Below are 16,269 nucleotides of genomic sequence, written 5' to 3' on the forward strand. Positions count from 1 at the left end.
CAATCCGCTAGGACTGGAAAATATGTTTTTTAAAATAAAAATTCTAAATCAGAAGTCAGAAGTAAACGAACAGTTTTGAAGAAAAGACCTACACAGTCCATTAAAAGAAAATAGAAATACTGCTTTCTGCCATTTATAGCCTACAAACACAAATATTATAATATTTTTATATCATATTTCGGTGCTGTTTTTAACCAAAACGAGTTTAGAGGGAAGTAGAAAGCAAAAATCAAAAAGGCACTTAGTGACGCACAAATTGCGTCACTAAAATAAATAAAATTTAAAAATTCACACATTTCACCTTATCTGAAATATAAAAGCGGACATTTCTCAGATAGATAACATCTTAATCATGTTTTTAAAGGAAGGAAACATGAGCATGAACATGAAGGAAGAGGAAAAAAACAGCATGTTTGAAGCTTGAGTCACAAGAAATGTCACGTTCGTAATTAAAAACTGCTTCATCTTATTGTAAAAACGATCATTCATTCTGTTCACAGTTAAGCTCAAACATCTAGGTGAAGTAAACAAATGAACAATGAAAATAAAAAGACATAGGAGTAAACAAGCTAACCTTTGTGCGTTAACTGCCACATGCTCTGTGAGAGACGTGTGGTGACTCAGATCGCCCTGTTTTCCAATAATCTACAGTGCCATCAGAATTTTACCAAAACTGAATGAGTAGTCCATTTACCTTACCTTCACACCCTCTAAGCTTCTCTAGCACGCGTTTTTAACACAAGAGGTTAATATAGTGCTTCTGTAGTGCATCTGAAAAATGTGCTGATGTTTGAGAGTTAGGATATGATTGATGAGTCATTTATGACAGACTGATTTGCCAGCCACAGGATGGAGTCCGTTCAGGGAGTGTTTGCATGCGTAACCCAGGAGGTTCAGACTGTTAAACCTCATCGTTGTTCCTCTTTGGAGCTCACGCAAAAATATAAAAAGCTTCACAGTGCAGCTGGATCACAGCATTAATAGAAACCTGCTTTAGAGTGCAACTTAATACTTTTCCTGTTTTAGTTTTTCTGTATTGCACTGCTTTCTGCTTCGACTCTCTGCCCTACAGCTTGATTTTGGATGTGAATGTTGTCCTTTGTTTTCCATACTAATACTTCTTATTTTGCAGATTTTTACATGTGAATCTGCTATAATTCTATTTTACTATAGAGAAAGTTACCCAATAGTATAAGTAATTAAAATCACTTCCAGCTGCAACATTTAAGTTATAAAAACAATAATGAATATATGAATCAATAATTAGAATCAAGTCACATACTAGAATAGAATAGAATAGATCTTTATTGTCACTGTTACAAGAACAATGAAACACATGTAGATTTACATTCAGATTCTTTTAGGATAGGAAAAGAAGATAAAAAAAAAAAGAAGAAGAGCAGTAACATAAGTATCTACACAAAAACGATAGATATGTATAAGTTATATATAAAAATATATGCCACATAATGAGCAGGTGCAATGTAAGGAGCAAGTGAGTGATCAGTGGAGTATAAGGTGCAATGTGATCAGCAGTACTGCACATTGAGTAAGGGGTAGGAATGCTGGTTGCTACTATAATAAATACAGTTATATAAATAGAGGTAGCAATGTTAGTTGCATTATAATGTAATGAATATGGTTTATAAATGCAGTGTAAAGCTCTGTGAATGCAGCAGTAAGTCAGAAGGCTTTCGATGGTGGAGCGGTTTTTGGGGTAATTGGGCCTGACGCAGCTGTCTGAGAAAGTGCAGCCTTTCTTGTGCTTTTCCTCCCTGGTGGGAAATGTATATGTACTGTATAGGATTCTGCAAAATGTGTATTTTTGCTTTACCTAGTCTCAGTGTATTTTCATGCTAAAACATTTGTATTATTACTTATATTCGGTTATAACTTTTACTGAATAAAAGAATCTAGCTCATTTACAGCCCTGTGCTCTCAGACAGATGGTATTACATGAAAAGAGGCTGAAAAGGGTTTTTTATATTGAGTTGAGTTGAATTGACAATGATTGTTTGGTAAAAAAAAAAGTTTTTTTCACTTAAGTAAAAATCCTTATCTATTTCAAGTAATACAGACGTTCGCAGAAGAATCGCACACTTTTTAGCAAAGTAGAAAACATCTTGTGTTCGATAATAATGTATTTGCATATTTATAGATTTCATTGATTTGGATGGATTTTAAATTCTAAATCATTTAAAATGATAAACATAGTATCTTTAGTTACGGGCTAACTATAACAAGAAAAAATCAAAAGTAAAATTTAGTGGAAAAAACTTTGCCAACTAATATCTTGTCAGTTAAAAATTGCGATGTGGATCCTATACCTTGTTCAGTCTTACCCGGTGAAGATTTGTTCAACCAATATTTTATAGTGTTCGGCTACAATACTTTGTGCCTAACTGTTATATGAGAGGCAAAAGCAGGCTGTTGTAATGCGAAAAATCGAAATAAACAACACTAACTATGTACAGTCACCTCTGCGTGTTATCGTAGACGACGGACAAACACACAAATGTACATTTTGCTGCATGTTCCTCCTTCTGTGCAGCAGTGTATGCACACAGGAAGTTTTGTTCACACCTCACTGACTTAAGTTGGGCCCCAAGAACGTCATTAATGTTGTGTATCGTGATCTTTATCTTAACATTACACTCTGTACCAGCTGCAGAGCAAAGTCTGAGGTACGGTTATTACTGTTTTTCTGTACAACCTTTGTCTCTGAAAGCCTTCTGCCTTCTGCTTTGAACTGCCACGAGCTAAAAATGTCAAATGATTCTTAAAGTCATAGAAAGAGCTGATGACAAAACAGGCCCCTGAAACCTACTGAATCAAAAGAGATGATTAAAATTAGAAGAGAACACTTAAAGATCCCAGCCACAGGAAATTCATTTCCGCTAAACAACTCACTGCCTGCCTACCCATGTTTTTCTCATCGGTAAATTTCCCCACCTTAACCTGTTTCTTATCACCACCTTGAATCAGCGATGCTCTAACTTATTGTGGCCTACAAGTGTCGAAATGCTACATATGTGGGTTCATCTCGCAGAGTCTGGCTTTGATCTAAGATCTTTAGTGTTTTACCAGCAGGCTCAGGATTCAATAGTCACCTTTTCAGTAAACTGGTATTGATACTCATGGATGATAGCTGAATGCTGTTCATTGTACAGAAGGATTGAAATATAGTTTTTGAAACAATGGCATAAACATTACAGGTCAAATGAAGGTACATTGTACATCTAATTTCCCTAATATTCACTAATATCGAGTGAAAGAAAATAACGGAACCATGCTTTCAGTTCAACAACCAATATAGGCTGGGACAAGGAATGAATCTTTGTGCATTTTTTTGAAGAATAAAGTTGCATTAGTATTTTCCTATTAGTTTACATTCAAAAGCGATCAGGATCAGGTTCCAACAATTTTTAGCACGTTAATTTCCATACATACAAACTATAATACCCTCAGGTAAACAGCTAAAGGAGCCTTTGCATTTAATGTTCTCTGCTATCGCGGCTTGTTCTTTAGCAAACAGTACCCTCCTGTGGTAAGACTGTGTGTGCACAAACTTTATAATAGAGACACAGCAAAAAGAACAAAAAAATACTTTAACACTATAAAGTTGTGTTTAAATTTTACTGACGTAGCAGCGGTGCATAGCAAAAGTGCTCTGCAGCGTTTCCCTTTCACGTGGCGTTTCTTAGAAAGCCTAACTGTGACTAATACTGAACAGTAAAAATCTACTGTACATGGAGTGGTTCTTATATAGCGCGTGTCTACTGTATTTGAGAACTCAAAGGACTTTATGCAACTCGCCTCATTCACCCATTCATACAAGTACTTTTTCTTTTTCTTTTTTTTTTACTATGTAAGTGCTCTCCGTCGCACATTCACACATTTGTACTTCGATGGATGCGTCTTGCCCGAGGATGTTTGACATGCAGACTGGAGCAGCCGGGGATTGAACACCTGCTCTACCTCCTGAGATACAAACACCCCTGATGCTTCATCCTTTCTGTCTTTTTTTAAATGTAATTTTTACCTTAAATAAAATGTGTTTGCGTGCCTGTTGGATTCGCACAGGTTAATTGACATCTGTCCCAAGCTGTTGTAGCCAGAGGTTAAAGCGAGTGTTGACGGGGGAAAACCCTAAGTTCAGACAGCAGTACAGTGGAGGGAACTGACTCACTTCAGTAGAGTTGACTCGACTCTCGTGACTAGAAATAAGTCACACTGTAATTTCTATTGCGAGTTCCTGTAGATTTGATTTCTTTGTGGAAAGGCTGTAATCAGCTGAGCTGTGTTGGTCTTGAGGTTCAATCTATAATCACATGTTACATGAGCCATCATGACTACTTGCAAGTCCACAGCCAGTGGGAGAAGGCAGACACTAAGAGAGCGTTACTAAAAAAACATCGACACCTTAAATTTAAACTGGTGACTTGGACCCAAGTTCTTTTAAAATTGAGTGACATTGAAATAATTTTTATTTTAAAGCATTATGTATGTTAACTTCTATTTCAATGCTCATCAAGGCATAAAAAAAAAAAATTCATGTACAGAGAAGATTTTGAGAATGAGCGCATCCTGGATTCATTTTTTTATTTGAGGTGCTTTTTTGGAAGGGATGAAAGCTAAAAGATCGAAGTTGCTCTCAAGACACTTTTGTTTTCAATCAAATGTAAAATGTCCTGTTAAACCCACAAAAGAAAAGAAAAACTCCAACGCAATTTGGCACACAAGATTTATCAGCTAGTTTTTCTTTTCTAGTGCTATTACACCAGTATGAACTGAATATTTGTTTTACCACAAAGCCCACAATATTATCTAATATCTACTATCTATTATCTGAATCAATACTACATAAACACACACAATAGTATTAACAGACAATTTTTCTTTTTAAAAAGCAAAAGCTCTAGAGGGTTTAATTTAATTATATGAAAATTATAGTTGTTTTTTTTTAAAGGCTTATGTAATAACTACAACTTTACATGTGAGCTTTAAATTTCCATTTTATCAAATGTGTCTGCAAGCTAAAGACACATTTGCTATATTTTCAACTGACATTTTTATTCTCAGAGATGGAGAAAGATGTAAGACTGGAAAGAGAGAAGCAGTGGGTATACTGGGGCCTTTGGGGTGGACACCGAGTTATTACTAACATTAATAATTGAAATGTACACCATCTTAACATCTGTTTTCTGCATGCTGTTGTGACAAAGCACAGGCCGAACCTGAGTTCTGAGAATGCTGATATGCTCGCTTTGCTTCATTCCAGCCGACATACACTTACTCATACAATACCACACTTAAATACACAAACACATACCTTCGACTAACATAAAATAGCTTTCCAAGTAAACAATTTAAAAATATTTTAAGCTTTAATTTGGTTGCCTATCCAGGGTGTACCCTGTCTCGTGTCTCATGATAGCTTAAATAGGTTCCAACCCAACTAATCCTGGATTAGGGCTCGGGGATCCTGGTACTGATATCACATCCTAAATTGGTCTAGGGTTAAAGCGAATAACTTGGAGAGACTGTTTTGGGTGAGTTTGAAATTGTTTATTGCCAGATTGTTTTAAAGAAAGAATAAATGCCAAGCCTCACTTATTAAGAAAAAAACTCACCGGCTAAACAATTTAAATAAAAGAATAATAGAAGATACACCTACACCTCAACTCCCTGTAACTCCAGGATAAACAGGAGAATTTCCTCCAATCAAACTTTCTCTATCATCCTAACAAAACCAATGAAAAAAAACTATCCATCGAGAGTAACAAGTAGGGATAGAAATCTTGATATTGATATTTGGATGTTGTATCAAGCTTATAAGGGGGCGGTGTTTCAAAACACTGCTTTGAAATGTAGTTCAAAACGCCCACCTCACGTGACTGCGGCCAATCAAGGTCTTGGTGTGTTGCACCCCAGTTTCGATGAGTGGATTACTTGCTGCTTTTAGGTCGACTGACTGAGAACAGAACAACCTGATGACGCTGTAAACTCCCAAATAAAGCTCAAGGGTCATCGTCATCAGTAGCAACAGGATTGGCAGCAGAAGCCACAGAAAGAAGAGAGTTAATGGAAACTTTTTGACAGCGTGGCTGGTGCAACCCACAGTACACTGTGTTCCAAGGGCACGTGATCTGCTTGTTCATTAGCAGGAACAATGTGTGGTATATCCACACCTTTGTAGCTTGGCAAAACAAAGTAAGAACAACAAGTACTAAATCAAAATCAAGTGTAAAAGATGCGGATGAACAATAATATTGAACCTCTGGTGACCACAAATGTATGAACTTCCACTGCAACCAATTCATTAGGTGACAATGAAGCACAAATGGAAGGGGCTATCCCAGCTGTGATACGGTGAAAGACAGGGTATATCCTGGAGAGGCTGCTGGTCTATTACATGGGAACGAAGAAAACATTCACCCTTAAAGCCAATCTAGAATTGCCACTTTAGCTAAAGTACCTGGAGAGAACTTGCATAACCACAGGGAGAACATACAATCTCCATACAAAAAGGCCTCAGTTGACTATTGGATTCAAACCCTCTTGTTGTCAGCAGCAGTGGAAACCACCATGCTGCCCTAAAGCAGGTTTAAAATTAAAATCAAGTTGCAGGTTAATACAAAGCATATATAGTTAAGCTATTGCACAACCAAAGGCTTGATTCTGTGCTAAGACAGAAAAACTCAATAAGATGTGATCAGAGGCAGTAAAAGTGCTTATTATGTTGTTGGGGCTGATTTATACCAGCTCGACCTGAATGTCAACACTGTCTCTGTTGACATATCAGACTATCAACACCAGACAAAAGTCTAACTGGGCGCATAGTCATGACTCAAAACTCATGTGTGTGTTTACTTTATGAAACTCAGTCTGCTGTGTCGGAATATTGAAGATAAGCATTAAAAAGGGGAGGGCAGTCTTTGTTATGTGGATTGTGATTAAAAAAAAAAACACCCATAATATCCAGGAGGAAAACCAAAACGAAACATAAAAATATAAAGGCAAAATGCTGTGTAAATTTATGCTCTGTCACTTCTTCACCCTGCTGAGTGTGTTTAGGTCAGCGGTCTCCAACCTTTTTTGCGCCACGGACCGGTTTATGCCCGACAATATTTTCACGGACCGGCCTTTAAGGTGTCGCGGATAAATACAACAAAATAAAACTAGTACTGGTACTGAAAAAAAGAAGATTTATTCACAACACACGTGAAAAGACCCAGGAAAACCGAGTTAACGATAAAAACGATAACAAAATAACGCTGAAAACCGATAAAAACCCTGAAAACTATACATTTCACACCTGAGCCTCAACTCTCGCGGCCCGGTACCAAACGACTCACGGACCGGTACCGGTCCGAGGCCCGGGGGTTGGGGACCGCTGGTTTAGGTAATTTGTGAAACTAAACAACAGAAAATAAAGACACCTATAATCAAAAAATTGTGTGTGTGTGTGTGTGTGTGTGTGTGTGTGTGTGTGTGTGTGTGTGTCTGGTTGAGATTTTGACCAATGGGGTGAGGACTTTTAGTCTGGACCTGACTTCCTCAAAAAGCCATCAAAGGTTTTAGGGTTTTAGGATAGAATAACAATTATGCTGGATTCTGACTACATGATAATAGAATGCTGCTTTGGGTGAGGCAACCTAAATGTTATAGAGTGTGTCATAAAGGGCAAAGTAAAAACAGGGTTAAAGAATTAATGCTACAAATATATTTGTTTCTTCTGTGTGTTTGTATTTTAATTTGGAGCTTTGAGAAAGAAACATGTCATTTTGTTGCCTTTTCCCTCTGCTATGTTGAATGCATGTTTGAAATGAAAGACTAATTCTTAGTATGAATACATAGTACACTGTATAAAATCCTAAAACACAGTATATACAATATTTGTTCAAGTAGGCCCCCTAGTGGCCTGTGTTTGGTTAAGCCCTGCTCCTGATCTGCTGCCACCACATGTTGGATGTGGAATGTCATGTAACTTGTGTGGATGTGGTGTTTATTTATTTATTTATTTTTTACAAAAGTTCAAAACAGTATAACATGCCAGTGAGCACAGATATCTGAATGCCAACAAATGCTATTCTGGAATATGCTTATTTTATAATTTGCATGTCTAGAGGAGAAAAAACCTCTGAATATCAAAACATCTGAAGAATGAATAAGAGTGGGAATGACAGGTAAGGAAGTGCCACACCTATGAGTCACACATACAGGGACAACAAAACAAGACCCAAAAAGAGAGTTAAAAAACAAACAGAAAGAGCAGGAGGCAATGGAGCTATTCATGAAGGGAAAAATGTGTATGCACTCAAGTACACATGTACTTTAATGTGTTTCTTGGAAAAAAAAAACCCCTTAATCTTCTGTTCTTCTGATGTGCTCTTTTATAAACAGATTTATAAAGTTTATAAAGTCTGAGACATTGTGATAGTGATAGATATTTATTGACTATCACTTTGAAAAATACACCATTTCTAACTACTGGTGACTAGTATACAAGATCATTTGACCATGATAAAAAAAAAAAACAGATTATTATATATCCCAACTTCCTAAATCATACATTTTTTTCAAATAAATAACAAAAGGATAGTCTTGAAAGTGTTTTAATATTTATTTTATTTATGTATTTATTTATTTGGGGACATTTGGCAGGGGTCCTGTGACGTCTGCCTTTTGCTGTTACATCACAACATTTTATATAAAGGTGTGATTCAAAAGCTATCTGTTATAGTGGAATTGATCTGTTTCACTGATGCATAAAAAAGCTGTTTGATGAGCTCTTTAGACTGTGCAAAATAGCTGTTACGCTCTCAGTGACTTCTGTCACTTGTGAGCAGAGTTTCTCCACATTAAAATGAGTAAAAACCTGCCTCCTGTCCACCATTACTGATGAGCGTCTTAGCAATAGGGGTGCTAGGCATTGAATCCAGAAAGGCCAAGGGTTTCAAAATTAATGCATTTGTGGACTGTTTTGCAATGAATCGGTAATGAAGAATACTTTTATTATAATGTTACATACTACTGCGCTGCCAATGCTAAAAGATGAGACACTACTGAACAGAAAATATGAGTGTACATTTAAGTTTCATGCTGTAAAAAATAACTATATAACAAAATAAATACATAACTACATAAAAAGAAAAATATCTTGAATAAAAAGTAAAATTTGTTCAAAGATTTATTTATGTTTAGTAATCTAGTAAAAGATTTAGAAATCCCTTGGTTCAACTCATTTTTATGTTTAATCTTTACGTTATTTTCGTTTGTGCTCCAAATAAATTCACTAAATATATAAAAAAATTAATTATTGCCCCCCCCCCTTTTTTTCTTCTGTGGTCCCATTAAAAAACCGTGGCCCCACCCTGGTCCCCCTCGCAAATTTCTTCTTGAACCGCCAATGCATCTAAAGCTGGTTAAAGCTATCTGTAGAGAGTTTGGCGGCTGCTGCGATCTGATTGGTAAACCCTCGCACGTTGTGGGCGGGGTTAGTTTTTGGGCAACAAGCTGTACTGGTGCGATAGGAAGACACAGACAGCATGTGCACGCGCTGATTTGGAAGTCATGAGCGTAAAAATCCACAGAGGCTCCTTCTAACCGAAGCGGACACGTCTGCTTGGCGGTAACGCTGATGTTAAACAGGGTCTAATAATGTTTTAGTCGATATCACCAACTTTCGACAACGTCGTGACTTTGGTTTTACTCGAACAAGGAGAAGCAGAAGAGAGAGAGGAAAAAAGAAAGCCGTGTCCTTTAATGGGCTCGCGGCTCCTGACCATAATGAACCGGACAGGTGTGCTTGCAGGTTAATTAATTGCTACCTTTTGTTTTGAAGTAGCAGAAGGCGACGCAATGGAGAAGAAAGAGTTTGTGGTGTCTGAAAGCGGCGGGAGCCAGTTGTCGTCGGGCTCCCAAACCTTGTCTGAGGGGGAAGAAATGACGGCTGCTCTGGACATTAAAGTTTATGGTGATGGCGAAGACAGGCTCAGCTTGCACTTTGAAAATGTGAACGAGGTGGAGGACGGCAGAAATGTGGAATCTGACAAGGAGACCCCAGGAGATGGGGAAGAAGACGAAGAGGAAGGAGAGGAAGACGAAAAGGTAAACAGTGATCTGCTAAACAAAACAAGGGTCGACTCAGACACGCAGAAAACCAAACGATTACCCGATTAATTAATTATAAGCACATAGAGACTAGATGGCAACTGTTTTGGTTACCGGTTATTCATTTAATTTTCAAAGCGAAAGCTAATACCAAAATAGTAACTGATTCCAGCTTCTCAAATGTGATACTTTCATTCTCGTTTTTGTTAGACATTCAAATAAAATGTCCGTAATAAAAGTTATTTCCATTGATATACACATCCAATTAATTGCCCCCTCATCCAGCAAGAAAGCAACCACTCCTGAGGAAGGTAAACTCATTACATTTGGTCCTACAGTCAAAATATTTGTGAACCAGTTGATCAGCTGTGCTTGAGCTGGGTTACACTCCGTCATGACGTCAGTGCAAAGTTAAACTATTATTCATGCTGTGTGCCCAGTTGTCTTCATCCACTCAATTTACAAGTTTTCAAGTCGAGATACATTCCTCAGCACATGCGCACTGCTCTGTTTTACTGCAGCTCCTGCCTTTTTCAGAGGCATAAATAGATCATCTGTAATTAAATGCCTGTCAGTCTTCCCCACTGCTTTGGAGGTGTTTTCTCAAACCTCAAAGACAAAGACTGTCTGGATGGAGATTTGGACTGCATCCAGTCCAAATCTGCCCCTATTTTATAAACCAAAACAATGTTGGGTATGGCTTATATCCAAAACTTGAAAAAGTTATGTATTAAATGAAAGAGGGCAGGTTCATCGCAAAATGCAATGTGATTTTAGAGCAAATGTGTGTAAATTGTTTCATTGTTAGCTCTGTGACTATGCTGTAACGCTAACACACAAATGGCACAATCTGGGACTTGCTGTTGTGACCCCAAGTGGTGCTCATTCAGGAAACAGATGAGAAAAATGAGGAAGACAAAATACATGTATCAGCCTTTTAATTTATATAAGGCTTTACATGGATTCTTCTGCAGACTGGTTTAACTTGCTCCAGTACGCACAATGTAGCCTGGGTGTGTTTGACTATTGCAAGCTCCCAACTGACCCATAAACATTTTCCAAGTCATGATATCATGCAACATTACTTAGGGCTGTAGGTGTGGTTGACAAAAATGCCATATGTCTCATTTTTGAGGCAGTAGGGAAATACAGAAAATTTGTGTAATGATTTGCATGTCTTACTTCACACGTTTTAACTCTCATATCTGTGTTGGAATCAGAATACAAACTGATTCCTGCACACCAATCAGATTCCTGATTTCTGTGTGTAATTATTTTCATTAATTATAATTTGCTGGTTTTTAAAATGGATAAATCAGTAATTGAAAGCATAACAGACTTTCCAACACACACGAGCCCAAAGACGATGCCCCTGGGTTGGTGTCATGTTTAGTAACAGTGATGCTCAGCTAATTTAGTTGGGGTGAAAAGCAGTTTGACAGTTCATTACCTCAATAGAGCTGAAGTGTTACAGACGAGGAGGCAGGCCTGAGATTGGTCTCTTATTTCACTTTAGCTTTACTGAACTTAAACCAAATGTAATCCATTTTTAAAAAGAAAAAAAGAATTTGCCTTAATTTTGCAAAAGAGTCACACAAAGCCTGTGCACATTTCTCCAGACTGCTTTCAAATGCCATTTTGAGGTTCATTTTAAACCGTTGACCTCTACTGTGCTGGCCACAGAAGAAACAATGTAATTTGACCTGGTATACTGAACTAAGCCAACGTGTTGCTGCCTGGAACTCCTCAAAGCAGGTCACATAACCTGTCAGTGCAGAGAAGCGTTCCAGTGGTATTACTGTAGGGTTAATCAAGAACCCTGACTAATGACCTTTTTTTGCCCCTGGGGGTTTAAAGAAGGAAAGTCTTCTGAGAACTCGTGTGACATGACTTCAGCAGGCTGAGCAGCTCAGTTACTGTTCGGTCTCCAGACTTACTACTGTTTCAAGTTCCAAAGAGGGTATTAGGGCTGAACGATTATGGAAAATAATCAAATTGCGATTTTTTTTTGCCCCAATATTGCGATTGCGATGCAATATGCGATTATTTTTTAAGGTCTTTGTCTTCTGTATTATTAAACAAAGACAAGCAATACATCATATAGTATGGCCAATACTATATTACATTAATTTTAAACTGTTCTTTCCTGGAAGACAGACCTCTGTTATGATGACATGAGGTGATGCATGAATTGATGACTGACATTTTTATTTAACTTCTTCAATCACAACAGTATATTTGAACATACACAATAGTTTATTTTTAGCTTACAAACATCTGAGCATAAAGTGCTGACAAGGAACCCTGGTGTAAACATTAAAATGAAAGTCAGTGCAATGTGCAGATTGCAGAAATATACATAAACAAAATCAGTGGCTTTACCACACTCAGTTTTTCGACATCTGTGAACTACTAGACAGTCATTCAATTAAAAAATAATATTAAATAAATAAAACTAATAAATAAAAAATACACACATCTTACTGATCTCTGCAGTCAGTAACATTACACATAAAGTGAAACCTAATAGCAATTGTATAAACACACACACAAACACGCCTTTAAAGTTTAAAGGCGTGAAATTGGACGGTCTAGTTCTGATTAGCGTCACCGCTGTCTCGGTGGAGTTTAATAAACTCGGCCGTCTGCTTCTTGCTATCTAAAATATAACCAGACACTGGCGTAAATTCTCGACTGTCTCATACTTCTGTTTAATAAGTTTTCTGTTTGACGTTTAGTCAGCTGTGTGAAAACCAAGGAGGAACCCACCCGGGGGATTAATAAAGTTTTATTTTATCTAATCTAATAACTTTAATCTCAGCCAAACCGATTTACTCACGAACAAACAAAACACTGAAAAAAGCCCAACAATAACATTTTTAGGTTGTCTAAGTGACGTATATATTACGTTTAACCCGAGCAGCGAAACTCCGCGGTGATCTGAAAATGATGTGCCGGGAGTTGTGCCGTTCTCGGCCGCATCAGTAACCCTCGAGCTCCCGGCTAGCTGTCGAGCTGGTGGGTAGCAGACGCCTCTGAAAACGTCGAAGCACTTTTGCAAATATGGGATATCTTGATAAACCGAGCAGATATTTGATGTTTACACAACTACTTTCTCGCCTGAAAATATTTTAAAAGTTTATTTTGTGACCCAGAAAGATTAGTATGAGTAATTTTAAAACTTAGTAGCGGCCGCCATTGTTGGAAACTGGAGTTTGGCTGGGCCGCGCTATGAATTCTGGGATATGGTAGTAATTTGGACAGCCTTCGGCGCGTCGCTGTGACGTAATCGGTCTACAAATGCGGCCTCAGGAGGATGCAGCCCATGAATTTGGACATGTCCAGAGTATAATCGCAGCCTTTGCGGTTAGAAAATTGCACTTGATCATGTCGCGATATTATCGCAAATGCGATATATCGTTCAGCCCTAGATGGTATGGCCATGTTTCATAGAGTAAGTTTCCACATTGATAGTATGATGCCTGTCTTCCTAAGATCTCTGTACAATTGCATAGTGCTTCGTTCCAGACGTCTAAATCTGTCCAGGGTTGTGGGCAGTGACAGAGAACGTTATCTACAGTCAGGACAAGATTATCCCACGCATAATTCTTCTCTTTTATGCACAAGACAACAGAAATGGATGAAAATGAGCAACATACAGTTCAGATTTATTAACAGAGTTTGGCTCAAGCTTGCTGTATGTAAACAGTTACTGGGAAAAGGTTAAGATTGGAAGTATTGCTACTGGTTGCACCCATAATTCACTGTCCAAACACTCTGTATGGATGTTTATAAAGCACTTGTATGTGTTTCATAGTTCTGCAGCATTCACTTGAGAGGCCAGCATGTTTATCAATGTATCTGGAGTATGCAGCTGTTAACATGACCTTTTTCAGTTTCCCATCAGTCTGATTTAGGGCTGCGAATAGCTGCTATTAATTAATCACTTCTTTCCTTGATTTTATTTATTATTTAATATTTTTGTTCTTGGGTGTTCCCAGAGTAGCTCTACATGATTCATATTTATCTGATATTGAGCCTTGGTCTAGTCCCTTACGTCGTCTTCTCTCTGAAACGAGTCTTTTTGTGAAGTCTCTTTTTTTAGTATGTTTTCCTTTTAAGGCCACCCTCGCTTTGAGCCAGTTGAGTTCGGATTGGTTGCCCCTCACTAACTAAAGATTTAAACAGCATGTGGGTTGGGCTTCTGTGCTCGTCCCTGGAGCCACGTTCCTGAGAAGACTCCATTATGGTTAATTACTCTTGCTATTACACAATAGTATAAATAGTAGTAGGTTCACTTCTACTGAGGAAGCAATCAAAATACTTAAATATGAATTTTATTTAACAAGTGTTAAAGCTTTGGAAAAAACAAACCCTAAATTTTAGACCATGGCCCAACATTCTGTGCTTCACTTGCTTTTAGAGGTGTTACAGATGACAGCTATCCAAAGCTACTGTCCACACAGTCTTGACTCACTGCTTCCTGAAGTATGAAATCTGTCAGCTTGTTAATCATTGTGTTTTCTTTGTCTTTATATATCCTGCTGCTTTTATGCCCTCTCATAATCATACATTCTGTTTCCTACTTTCTCATTTCTAACTATCCTGTTGGGTCAGCAGAATATGGATATTTCCAATTGTTCATTTTTTAATAGTGTTCTTCCCTGGCTGTTGTTGCCATAACAAATATCCTTTCTGCAGAAGGATACTAAATATTTCTTATCTTTAGAATTCATCCCCAACTCTGACACTTTTAATCAGTATTCCCCCTAGTATACGATGTGGATAGATTGCAGGGACTTGAGTCAATTAAGAAGAAAAATGACAACTTTTGCTATTCTCCCCACATACTGAAGTTGGCACTTTCTGACTTCAATAAAGAAAATATTTCATTTTTAGTCATTAAACAATCCTTAAGTGACTGAAATGGTTTTTGTAAAAGAACATTTGATAATGTTTCATTAGGAAAGAGGGTGCACAGAGAATTGTTTGTGTCTGCAGCTCACTTTGGCAATCTGGACATTTATAGCAAGCTTCAGCTCATTGTTCACTAGGGATAGGAATTGAGAACTGATTTTGTAGAGAACCGGTTCCCAGTAGTCCAATTTCTTGGAATGATTAGTCTGTCTATCAATCCTGCTTACTGGTTCCAGTTGTACTTGCAATACAATCAGCTGATTTCAGTTTATGTGCCGGAGGAGGAAAATAGTGGCGGAGTCTGCAGCGTGGATATGAACATTTCCTTTTTTTTTTTATTACACCAAGGACAAGAGTGCAGTGATAAAATAGAAACTACACCAGGAAAGAAACAGTTGCTCAACGGCTGCTTATACTGCTAACACAACTTTGGCTCTTTGCAAGGACCTGCACAGACAGCATCCTAACACTAAGCTAGCCAAGAACCCAGAGTGATGTGAAAGCTGAGTGACTGCAAACTGCAGCCCAACAGCCAGACGCTGAAGGCAAGGCAAGGCAAGTTTATTTGTATAGCACAATTCAACAACAAGGTGATTCAAAGTGCTTTACAGAGACATTAGAAACAAGAACAAATAAAAAGCATGATTTAAAATTGATTAAAACAAGCAAATAAACTAACTAACTAATTAACAAACAAACAAACAAACAACAGTATATAAAATCAAAACAGATAAAATCAGAACAGTAGATAAAATCAGTAGTTAAATGTAAGTTTTGAAATTTAAGCTTAAAGTGTGGATTTGGTGCTTTATTCAAATGCAGCTGAGAACAGGTGAGTCTTCAACCTGGATTTAAATAAACTGAGTGTTTCAGCTGATCTGAGGCTTTCTGGGAGTTCAACAGGTAACAAATTGATGAGGCTGTAGCCTCCGTTTCTACCTGTTTCTGCAGTAGAAAACAAAGAGGGGAATACCTCCCACATACACAAACATTTGATTATAATGTCTTTATATGCTGCTTAGTGATGGTGGTGACTCTTGACACGGAGCCGTGTCCATGAGTATATGTATTACCATGAATGGTGTAATGTATGGGGCAGTCAAATCATTTACAACTAGCTTGTTAGTCAGCTGTGAAAACAAACAGCTCGTTCTCAGCACTTCCCTATGGAGCAGTAAAGTCTGAATGAACTTTGTTCAGATGAGGACTAACCATGTGTTAGAACTAAGCAAATTT

The 16,269-nt window shown here is 37.7% G+C and overlaps 1 protein-coding gene across 5 annotated transcripts in view; it reads left to right on the top strand.

The window, feature by feature from the left end:
* The first annotated feature begins 9,541 nt into the window (after positions 1-9,541).
* The window catches only part of mast4 (microtubule associated serine/threonine kinase family member 4), a 97,746-nt gene continuing 91,018 nt past the window's right edge, over positions 9,542-16,269 (top strand). For all 5 annotated transcript variants that reach the window (XM_085280192.1, XM_085280193.1, XM_085280194.1 and 2 more), the window contains exon 1: positions 9,542-10,113. In XM_085280192.1, coding sequence (XP_085136318.1) covers positions 9,865-10,113 — 249 coding nt within the window. In that variant the 5' untranslated portion in view covers positions 9,542-9,864. The remainder of the gene's footprint in view (positions 10,114-16,269) is intronic.

This window comes from Mchenga conophoros, linkage group LG7 (assembly GCF_057382185.1).
Source record: "Mchenga conophoros isolate Kocher_MC1m ecotype Shallow Benthic linkage group LG7, M_conophoros_male_GT1.1, whole genome shotgun sequence".
NCBI lineage: Eukaryota > Metazoa > Chordata > Actinopteri > Cichliformes > Cichlidae > Mchenga > Mchenga conophoros.